Here is an 11160-nt window from a genome sequence, read left to right as displayed (position 1 = left end):
CGGCTGAAACACAAAGACATGAACAGCTGCGAGCCGCGTATGTGGCAATTCAATTCCACAGTTATCCTCGCAGGGGGCAATCTTCTGTAGAAAATTCACCCCCTAGGTCACGTTTCGATCCCCACTGAGCGGTTCTTGTTTTATTGAGACCCACTCAGGCGTTACGAGGAAGCTTACAGAGAAAGACAACATTCACTGGCTGCATTCTTATATCACAGATTTATTTTCAAAAATAACTTTGTACGCATGTACAGGGTGTATGTTCTTTCCGCTCTTTTAGTCATTATGTATGTAGGTGGTTCGACTGGTAGGAAGGCTTTTCTTTGGACTCATGGTAGCTGGGTCAACTTGTGGGAGATGCAGAAAGTTCGACCGGGTTGTTCGGGTGGGTGCTGGCTTTGTGGATTAGGACTTGTGTCGATATCCTATTGTTGCGCATAAAATACATCTATCTATCCTGCATTGTAATGTTACATACATGGATTTGTAAAAGTGTGTTCTTAATTTGTGATCAAAATCTTTTTTCGCTCTTTGTTCTTCGTTCAATGGACAAGGTGCACGTGTCACGGAGTGGTTATAAAAGGGTTCAAATGTCTCGATCGGCTCTCTCTTGTCCCGCTATTGCTCGTTTTCCGCGTCGAGGCCTTGTCCAGCATGTAAGAAAATATACGGTCTGTATGTCTCATTCTCCTCCCGATCCGCGGTCAAGCTCTCTCTCTCTCTGCAGTTTGTTCATCGTCTCATGATCACAAATAGGGAGAAACTCATCGAAATCGACAGGAAATGAGTCGAGATAGTCACTGAGTCCGGAATCAGTTTGGATTCCACGCTCCGGGATGTACATAATCGTCCGGCTTCTGTCTCATCTCTCGTCAGATCCGATTTGAAGGAGACGATCAGATTTGGTTGAGACAGCTGCGAGAGTATAAAACTTGTAGAAATGTAAGTTGACTCTCATGAACAGGAGCTGTCTTCCGTTGATATGATGGATTATTATCGAAACTTTCTTCACAGACGATTCCTCCGGCTTCGGTCTCTTCTTCCGGTCGAATTTTCGCAGCTTCTCTCGGTGAGACATTGCTCCGTTCTTCGAAATCGGTCGCTTCTTGGACGCCGTCCGATATTCAAATTTCGGAGGGACGACCTATTCCTGATCCACCTGTCGCACACAAGGAGTTTGCAGTCTCCACTAAATTTTTTGAGAAGCTTCGTCCGTCAGTGGGTGTCACTTCCGGCCAATCTCCGAATTCCGAAGTGCGAACTCTGCTAGAGTTATTTCCCCGAGTCGTGCGGAAGCGGATCGGCGCGCGAATCAGTCTAGACGAAATGAGACTGGTTCCGCTCTTCGAACAACAACAGGAGAGACACAGGTTCCAATCAGGTCTTTCCGGAGGTCAGTCGGCGGCATATCGCAGGTGATCAACAGCTTCACGTGTTAGACTGGAATCAGAGAGAAGGAACAAAAGATAAGCCACATTACACAATACCATTCTCCGAGCCTCGACGGTTGCCAAACGGAAGTGCTCCGAGGGAACTCACCTTGAAGTCAGGTCCTCAATAACTCTCAATACAACACAACGAGCACTCCTATCAAAATCACCGTCAAACGAGCTGATATGTTCTGGCTTATCGAGATTGCGCTCGATGTCAATCGCTCTGGAACGAGGTGGCAACATTTGAACCGCATGGTCTGACCCTGAGCAAATCATTCCCTCCCGCCTCCGTACCTCGAATAGTTATTGCCCGCGACAGCCCACAGTCATTGAGCCAGCCATTTTCCCGCTGGACGAAGATGTCCCGGTCCCCGATACTATCACCCACCGGGATCACTATCAACCAAGGAAAATTCTTCAATAAATATTAATGGTATTCCAACTTACCAGGATAGAACTCCAAGACTCGAGTCTGCTTGATGTCGGTCGATGGAATCGTGTACACGCAGAAGAACAAATGTCGCCGAGACTTGGGGCTCTGTGAACTGAGACGAAACTGTCGATTCGACAGCGATGTGGTTAGCACGGTGAGGTACCCGTCCTTGGTAGCTCGCCGTTGATGTCCCACAGGCTCTACGGAATAGTTGAGGGACTCCGTCATGTTGGCAACGTTCATATACTCGTTGCCCGCAATACGCGTCTGCTCTACGCGGTACATGTGGAGTTGGGGCTGGGGGAAGATGCCTTCGACTTGACACTTGAACTGCGTTTCCTGCGAGTCGGCTGGACGTTTGAACGACAAGGAGAAGCGACGGGGTTTTGCTGGAAACGGAAATGAAACAGACTCTGAGCTCAATTACTCAAATGCGGGTACTCGCCGAGGAAATCGACTCCGTCGCGTCCGAATCTTGGGGGTGATCGAGGGCGGAATCGAGACGCGGCCCACCGCCAGCTTCCGTTCACGCCATTCCAGTCCCCACTCCCCATGGAGGTTCAGGGTAGCGACCGAGGAAGTCCCATATGTGGGAAGCGATGCCGAAATGAAAGACCGATTATTCCTGAACGTCTTTCTTCCCCTCCCCTTTGTGGTTTCTCGATGTTCCCTCGTACTCCATATATCAACTCTCCGCCGTCTGGGAGCACAATTTTATTTGCACGACAAAGCAATCGTAGGGCAGATATTAGTATGATACCCTTGGACAACGGAAGGAGGAGCAGCCGTTGAAAGCATCCGCGTCTGGGTCTACTTCTGCGCGGTCACCGACTCATGGTCTGGCAGCGTATTTGTGATGACATTGAATTTCCCTCGCAAATCTACCATCTGGCGGGGAAAGGGTTTTCTTCCCGCATTGATCTCATGCGGTCTCTTTTGTGTGTATTCACGTTCGCATTGCGCGACCTAGTCCACGCTCCCCCATTTCCCGGCATTTTCACTCGCTTTCACTTCGAGTCTGTTGCAGGAATTATACCGAGACAGCGGAGGAAATTGGAAAGAGAGAGTTGCATCTCGGAAGTAGAGGTGACAGCTTGTCAGGAAAACTTTAATTATGGGCTAAGTGGGCGTACGGGCTAGCAGAGACAAGGGCTAAGCGAAGCAAGATGAGGATATGAAGCTTCGGGGAGCGGAACGAGAGGCTTACGGATAATCTGACGAGGGAACGAGAGGCGAGAAATGGAGAGAATAGGTGGCATTAGGTGGAATCTCACACCAATGACCTACACATATACATTCATGCATTAGATTTCTACGGAGCTCATATAGGAAGCGCGAGAGAAAAGGGACACATTGTTGGCTAGCGTTGGTGGACCTGCTGCTGCATTCGTGTCTGCTCCCTGGTCTGTTCGCTTCCCCGCAAATCTGCCTTTTCATTTAAGTAGTAGCGAGATAAGCTGGGGGAATTCTCGGTCTCCCACAACCTCCTCTCCACGTACGTCCCATTCATCGTTCCGTATTTCCCGTTTTCCGTTCCGTATTTCCCGTTTCCCGTTCCGTATTTCTCGTTTCCCGTTCCGTATTTTCCGTTTCCCGTTCCGTATATCCCGTTTCCCGTTCCTCATTTCCTCCTTGCTAAAATTTCCATGTCACTCAGTTCAATAGACCGAAGAAATTCTCGCTCCTCTATTCCCCATTCGATCTTTTCCCTGTAACCTGTTCCACACTTCCTTTTTTCCTAGAGTTCCGCTATGCCATGTTCCCCCTCCCTCGTAATGCTTCCCCCGCTTTCCCGTTATTCCCTTCCTGTTTCCTATCCGATTACATACATGGCGATACAGTGGGCTGTGATGACATCTCATGTTGGGAGAGTGAGAGGAAAGGGTTCTCGATAGCCGGAGGATAACGGTTATGTACTTGAGGAACATTTTAAGTCCGAGGATATCTCATGTATCTCGTCTCTAGTCAGCTCGAAAAGTATGCCTCCATTTCACCTGAGTAATCTCTTCTGGGGAAACTCTCTGAAGAAGGGTCTCTCCAGGGAAAACCCCGAGAATCAATTCAGTGACAAATCGACGCCGCTCATTCGTTCTGGAGGGGGATGGCGGAGCCTAGCGAGAAGAATGAGGCGGAAATCTATCCTATCTTGGGGGCAGGCATTCGAGATGGGGAGCCCGACAAGCTACAAGGCTATGACTAAGAATCTCACCATAGACAATCATGTCCTTGCTCCTGGTATCCTGGCCCTGGAGCGACGTGACCGAGCATGAATACGTCCCGGTCATCTCGGTGGTTGGTCGATTGATCTTGAGGGCTCGGAACTTGGTGTACTTATCCGTGTGCTCTGGCTTCGAGCCCGACAGAATGGCATAGTTCCGATCGATGCGTCCTTCGAAAATCTTTGATTTCGAGTACGATCGCTTGTTCAGATCGGGAATCCACTGATATATCGGTTTCGGATCGTCGTTGAAGAACCATTTCACGACGAGGTGCTGATCTTCGTCAGCATCGTACGTGTAGATACAGTCGAGTATCACTGGCTCTATGGTACCGTTTTCGACGAATGGTGGCACTGCGATCTCGGTGATGCTCACACATTCCGTCTTGTCTGGAATAGAATTAAAGACTTAGAACTCGATCCGGATCGTACCGACAGGGAACAGTAAGCCCTCAGCACTCGGTTCTAGCAGCTCTTGCCTCGCCCCTCCGAGAGTCTTCTCAAAAAGTCACCCGGGAGGGAGAGCGTCGCAAGTGCTCATCGATCCGTTGAATTTCTGTTTCTGATTTGGTGTTGGAACAAGGTCCCCCCTGGAGATGGGTTCCCGCGGGAACTCTCCCATTAAGAAAACTCGCCTCGTAGAACAACTCCGAATTCCACATTCCTTGCTTCTTGTCCCGTATCGGCGCATGGTACTGGTACGGGACTCACATAAGTTAGAATTAGTGAGATTATTGCGCATCGATGAGGCTCATCAAAGCGTCAGATTGGCACAGCGAGTCGCTCCGGGGATTCACGGAGAACGGACGGGGAATAATCATGATAATCTCCTCGCGCATCTCTCGGAGCAGCCGACGCGCGACGAGAGCATGGTCCGACAAGTTTTGTGAGCTCTCGTGCGATGCCGCAACAGGGAAAGCGATTCTGGGGATCTTTGGACGAGGAGAGGCTGAGGGAGAAAAGGCAATTGTGCCGCCTTGTATATTTTTGGATGTCGCGACCCACCGACCTACCCGCAGTCGAGCAAGAGACCAACTCGGTCAGGCCTATTGAGAAATTTCGGTTGGCGTGACCCGCATATCTTTCCGCGGAACTGACTCCGTACGACAACTCAGTCGTACTTGTATTCGGAACGGGATCGCTGACGTTGGGTTCATCGAGATCGGGATATAAGAAGAGAAGAAGAAGTTCTTTTCGTACGGAGATCCAGTAGTCAAGGACTTTGCGAGCTCTCTGTTCCCGATGTAAGCACATGAGCAGAGGACAATACATTGCGGAGATCTTTGGATTTTTGATCTCGTCCCCTCAGAGGATGACAATCAGGAATCGCGAGAGAGTGGGCGTCTCCATTGAGGGGCTGGGAGCTCTTGTCCCTTTCATACGCTCTTGTCCTCATTTTCCGACGTTCCATCCCCGCTGACTCAATCTTCTCTGCTCGCAGGATGACCACGGAAAGTCATCTTGTATCGTTACGAGAACAACATCCGTGGTCATTTCTTCGAGTCAAAAAGAATCTACTACCTGACCGAAGCGAAAAATGCTTCATTGAATCTGACCACTTGGCCCGCAGAAATCGATTCAGAGACAGTTTTACCTACATGCTCTCGTGAATCCCGGAACTTCCCCCGAATTTAAGTTAGGCCGTCTGCGAACGCTCTCCTGGGGTGTTTTTTCGTCCCTTCCTTCAGTCGCGCACTCTCTTCCCCACTCGGGAATGAGATCCAACGAAGTTTGCGGCGCTTTTTTTCCAACGGGGTCTCCGTCCGAAAATGCCTACGAAGCATTGGATTCCCCGTTCGAGCCCTTTTCCTCAAAATGGGATTGCGCTCTCTCCCGTGGCCGTTCCTCCCCTCGTGCACCGTGAGCCTCTCTTCTTCTCGAGTCGGTACCACACAACCCATCCTGGAGCATCGACCACAGTTAGCGAACCGCTCCGGTTCAGTTCCCCTTCCGTTTTTTCCCTCCGTTGACTTTCGCCTCAATCTGTCACGCTTTTTTCGGTGATTTGCACGAGAGTTCGTAGACTCCAAGTGGGTGGCTCGCCCAAAATGAAATGGGCTTGTTTGTGTGGAATGAAGCCGACGTGAGGTGGGATCCACTCTAGGAGTTATGTCCCATGCGGAGACGAATTCCGCTCATGGAGTCGGGGACGCAGCGCCAAAACTGTGTCCGAACTTTCGGCAACACAGAGCGGAACGAGGCGGACGAGTCAGGGGGTGGTGATTTGCAGAATTTTACGAAGCTATCGAAGCTCATGATGCCTGTCGACGGAATTACGGTCAGGGGACTTTGGAAGCGTGGAGGAGTCGAAGAGGATTCGTCGCTCTGGAACTCCTTTCCGGGTCTGCGTTCCTGAGGTCGCAAGACGAGATCTAGAGGCCGCTAATCTCGATTCCCCCTGATTCCGCCTCGGCGTAACATTCGAGGATTCGGGAAGGCTTCTCGCAGAAGTGTGGTATATCTGCCTGGAGGGGAAAATATATGCGAAGACTGAACCAGGTACACTCAGGACTCAGGACGTCATGATGATCACCCTTACGCGATTCGTGAGGGCTCGTATGATACGACACGATGTGCAATGATTAGGGCTCGTAGCCAAAGACTGCTTCCCGCTCTGACAAGGCAAGCGGACTGCCGTACTCTAATTCAAGGATTGCGCAGAGCTCGAGATCATATCGCTGTCGACACGGAGCATCGACGAGGCGGCCCGAGCAGGCCAAATGGCTCTGTGTTGCTCTCATCCCCTTCCCCCATGTGGTCATGTTTTATTATGTGATTTAATGTCGTATTATGCAATTATGCCAAACGAAATCACAATGAAGTTGCTCGGAGGCCTCAGTACGACCACCCCTCGCTCAGATGCCCGATCAAGAACCGAAACCTCAGAAAGTGCGCCTCCTGAGACTTGCTGAACTTTTCACTTATCCTACCGATTGTTGACCAACGGGAGAGCACAGTGGCGTTTCAATAGCCGGGCATCCTCCTCAGAGGAGCAAGACGTCCCTTCACAAGAATGAGCGACGGGTTCTCGATTCTGGATTCGATTCAACGGAATTTTTCAATATAGCTCGCTCATCGATGGCTGAACGGACGGAACTCTTTTCCAGTGTGAAACGGAAGCACGGTCTAATGAGCGAACGAGTCTCAGTCAGACATCCAGCAAGCCGGCGAGAAATTCCGGTGAATTCCGGAAATCAGTGATGGATTTTGAGAAGACAGCCGCGACTGATGGCGGGTCTTGTCGATTCAGTTTCCCGGCACCTACTTCTTTAGACCTGCGAGTTTCCACGCGTTTCTGCTATCCAAGGGGCCTAGTGGAGCGAATTAAATGGCGCAGAATATTGGGATTGCCCTTAGCCCAAAAGGAATTCGAAGTTGCCACTTACGGTGTTGCACCGATGGTGGCTTTCTGGAGTCGCGCTTTGGTGACACTTGGTTAATGAAGATTCGAAGACCTCTTTGGACGACGGTAATCGATTCCTGGTCTAATCTGCATATCGACCACGTCGACATATCAGGAGGGTTTTCTCCTCCAATCGATCCGCACACGAAAATTTCTCATACCCGTGCTTGGTATGCTCGACCACGGGAATAAGGAGGAAGGGGCGAGCGATTCCCTTTCCCGTTCCTCCAAATCGAACGTCCCCGTTTTCCCGCCGAGCTTCATCCCATCCCGGGTTGGAAAACTCCCTCCACGGAAGACTGTTCTCTGTTAATTCGTCGGGGCATCTCAGTCAGGAGCGGAGGAACTGCCCAACCTTAGAGAAGAGCGCTGGACATTTACCAGATGTCATTCGGTTGGAATCGATATATAAATAGCTTGATGGAGTCAGTCTCGATAGAATGAGACTCACCTGTCATGCAGACGAGAGCCAGCGCCACGCAGGTGATCCGAAGCACGCCGGCCGACAACGACATGCTAGCGGAGCCTCAGTCAGGAGTGTGATCGTGGGACTGATGAACGGCGTGACTGTCGTCGTGATGGAAACGGTTGCGACGGCGAGTACGACGACGCAACGTGACGTCCCGCGGAAACTCAAGAAAGTACTTCACATCACAGCTCTTGGATCCACCGCCAGGCTCACAGAGAGTTCACATTCCACTGTCACCTCCGACCCTCAAGCTCGTTGTCAAGGGTGGTACCGCTCTATTTCATTCGGTTTCCGGGATCTAGGTCTTCGATGTCTCTCAGTCTCGTGCCGTTGAATACTTCCGCTGCAGCTGAGCGGCAAGTGCGCTCTGAACATCGTTGAGCAGCAGGAGTGCGCTCATATGTTGGATGTTCTGGGAGAGGACTCCGAAAGTGGGCGAGGGTCAACCGATCGAAGGAGGGGAGAAGGTGGAGAAAAACGAGGACGACGAGTAGAGGGAGAGAACGAGCAGGTATGCTTTCGTATAGCGCTCCCGCAGATTCGGACAGGCGCTCCGTCATTGCTCACGCCGATAGCCGCGGGGTGAAGCCGAGTTGTTCTGTCCCTGCTACCGAGATCTTTCCGATTTCCGGTCCGGGAAGGCTCCGCAACCCCTCGGAACACCTATTCTCCCTCGTGCCAAAGCCTCCGCATCTTGACTTCTCCCCGGACAGAATCGTCTCCCCATTCTTCTTCCGACCAATCCATGGGTTCTCACGTGTCTCCTTCCAATTTCAGCATTGCGCCCCCCTTCGTCGCGTCAACTCCAGTTCTGACCTCCGGCTTCCCCTCAACGAGTCAACCTGCCGTCGATTTGCCGATTCTAGAACTTCTCGTTTCGGTCAACGGAGCTTTCGGTCTCGCTCTCTTCACGAAAATATTCGGGTTCCGGTCATGAATGCGCTTGCCGTAGTCCGAGCATCCGGAACCTTCTAGTATACCGATATTCCGCCGCGATCGGCGGCCGGAGCTCCAATCCGATTCGAAGCTCCTACGTCGTGGTTTTTCGTCCCGGATAAGTATCGAAGGCCCGAGGGAGCGGCTGATCCCTCTCCTGCTGAAAGTTAGTACCTAATCGCAGTTCATGACTCCTGAGCTGAGGGTCCTATTGAAATTCGACTCGGAGTGCCCACCGGCATGCTCGTCGATCCAAAATAGACGATACGTCAGGATCTTGAACAATCGGCGTCAAGGAGCCGCCACGCCGGAAGATCCGTATCTTCTGCTCCTCGTATGGAAGCCCTGAGCGTATGAATTCCCGCCGAGCATGCCGGATTCTATCCGCGCAGAGAGCGTCTATCCCTTGATCTACTCCTTCCGTTGTCGACGTGATGTGTCCCGTCGGCCCCTCCCTCGCGACTCTCAGGAGGACCAATTGTGAATTGCCTAGTAGACGCAATGAGCGCTTTGCCCACGGGGCAAACCCGCAGCTGCTACCGATGGCTCTGTCTCGTGTGAGTTTTCGTTAATTGGCACAAACCCTCAGCTCCCCCTCCCCTCTCCTTCCCCCTACCACTCGAGCTGGATTCCCTTCTCTACATCGAGACGATGCAGTGCGTTGTCCCACTTCAGACGTTCCCCTTCCGGGGAAAGTCCCGCTCACGAAACCCCTTCGCTCACTTGCTCGCTCACCAGCCTTCGGGAGGGACACCTTGAGAGAAAGAACACCAGGTGTTGGAACAAATGCTCCGCACTAAATCAAAGCAAGAGCTAGTTGAAGTTACATATTATTATTATTCTAATCCTTTGAAGCGTCCACATTGTTTCATAACGGCTCGTGAGGGCAGCACGAACTCCGACGGAACACGAGGCCGATCCGAGCACAGCATCGCGTGGTCATTAGCCTTAAGTTCCGAGATCGCTCTACATACTTAGATGTCCCTGATTCACGCCTTAAAGGAGGTAAAGACGGGTCGGTCTCCTCTGAAGATTCTATTTTGAAGCTCGTGCCGACCCTGCCTCCGTCTGAAAAACCACCGGTCTCGAGCAGGAGCCTGCTTCGGACACAGCCTCCGATAAGTCAGAGTCCCGGTTCAGCAAGGCACAGCGGATCGGGAAAGTTCCTCTCGACTCACTGCGGGTGAGGCGACATGATTGATTTCAACGGATGCGGAATTGCAATGAATTGGGAAAACGGGTGAAGAGGTGCGCTCGGAAGGGTTAAGCCAGTGCGCGCCGGCCGTCAGGAAGAGAAAGTGATTTGTGTTGAGGCAATAACAACGACGACGACGACGAGTTGATAGAAAACAACAATTGGGTTGCGAAAAGGAGGGAAGGGAGGAAACGGTACAGAGAGCTAGCGAGCGACCCTCGGGTACCTCGAGGAATTTTCCTGTGCCTGCCATTAATCATGTCCCGAAGCGTGCGGCTGTTTCATTAATTAAAAACATTTCACGCCAGCAGAAGCATCATCGGCATTCCGATTGTCACTTCCACGAGTGTCATTCATCTTCCCTCACCATTACCGAAAGATTTCCTCTTTTCATCCGTTTGTTTCCCGGCTGGCGCATTTCTCCGTTCACGTGTTTAACGTTTAGACGACGAAGACGAAGAACGAAGACGTCTTTTGGCACCTTCAGACGTTTGTCTTGCGCAGACACCTGGCCCACGGAAAGATTCATTTTCGAGAGGGATCTTTGATTGGAGAAACGTGGGCTTGCCTCGCTTCTGCTCTACGCAGCGGACGCGTTCGGAGTTGAGCTCATTCCCACCGAGAATTTCTTGGTTTTGTTCCTCGCATAAACTCCCGAGAGGAATCTCGCTCGGAACGATTCCGGTAGGTAATTTTAAACTTGATGGAATTTCTGAGTCCGGAATCGTGTAAAAATCCCATCTGCCAAGTCTTGAGGTCATTCCGCGATACCAGATGGAATGCCCATGCAGTTCGCGGCGCTTCATACGTGCCGGCTGGCAATCTGCGCGGATGCACGTTAACGTCTACTGCATCAGAGCGCCTAATGCTCCGAGCGGTTCTTCGAATAGCTGTCCGCAACACGCGCTGGAGACGAGAGCTGTAGGAAGATTTGCGTCTGCAATTTTTCCCCATTAAGGCAGAGCGCCAGCGGTCTCGGTGGGCGCTCGGTTGTTATTTCGCGTATGATATGTATGCATGTGAGTATGTATATGCGCAGAGCACATATAAGTGAACGGATGGACAAACGTTCG

General features: G+C 51.4%; 1 protein-coding gene across 1 annotated transcript; it reads right to left on the bottom strand.

The window, feature by feature from the left end:
• Nucleotides 1-948: 948 nt before the first annotated feature.
• Nucleotides 949-8209, bottom strand: LOC100908579 (uncharacterized). Its single transcript, XM_018642019.2, has 5 exons — nt 7939-8209; nt 4076-4474; nt 1881-2255; nt 1540-1656; nt 949-1440 (listed from the first exon to the last, which is right to left on the bottom strand). The coding sequence occupies exons 1-4, from the start codon at nt 8000-8002 to the stop codon at nt 1565-1567; spliced, it is 930 nt and encodes a 309-aa protein (XP_018497535.1). The 5' UTR covers nt 8003-8209; the 3' UTR covers nt 949-1440; nt 1540-1564.
• Nucleotides 8210-11160: the final 2951 nt, after the last annotated feature.

This window comes from Galendromus occidentalis, unplaced genomic scaffold, assembly GCF_000255335.2.
Source record: "Galendromus occidentalis unplaced genomic scaffold, Mocc_1.1 scf7180000076476, whole genome shotgun sequence".
In the NCBI taxonomy this organism is placed as follows: domain Eukaryota; kingdom Metazoa; phylum Arthropoda; class Arachnida; order Mesostigmata; family Phytoseiidae; genus Galendromus; species Galendromus occidentalis.
This window is presented reverse-complemented; position numbering and strand designations above follow the sequence as displayed.

What these genes read in the sequence shown, in the direction of transcription:
- LOC100908579 (XM_018642019.2), bottom strand. Translation starts at nt 8,002, where the DNA reads ATGTCGTTGTCGGCCGGCGTGCTTCGGATCACCTGCGTGGCGCTGGCT. An exon ending in GGCTCTCGTCTGCATGACAG is followed by an intron (nt 4,475 to 7,938) that starts GTGAGTCTCATT and finishes ATTCTATTCCAG; the next exon opens with ACAAGACGGAATGTGTGAGC. An exon ending in AGTCTTGGAGTTCTATCCTG is followed by an intron (nt 1,657 to 1,880) that starts GTAAGTTGGAAT and finishes ACCTCGTTCCAG; the next exon opens with AGCGATTGACATCGAGCGCA.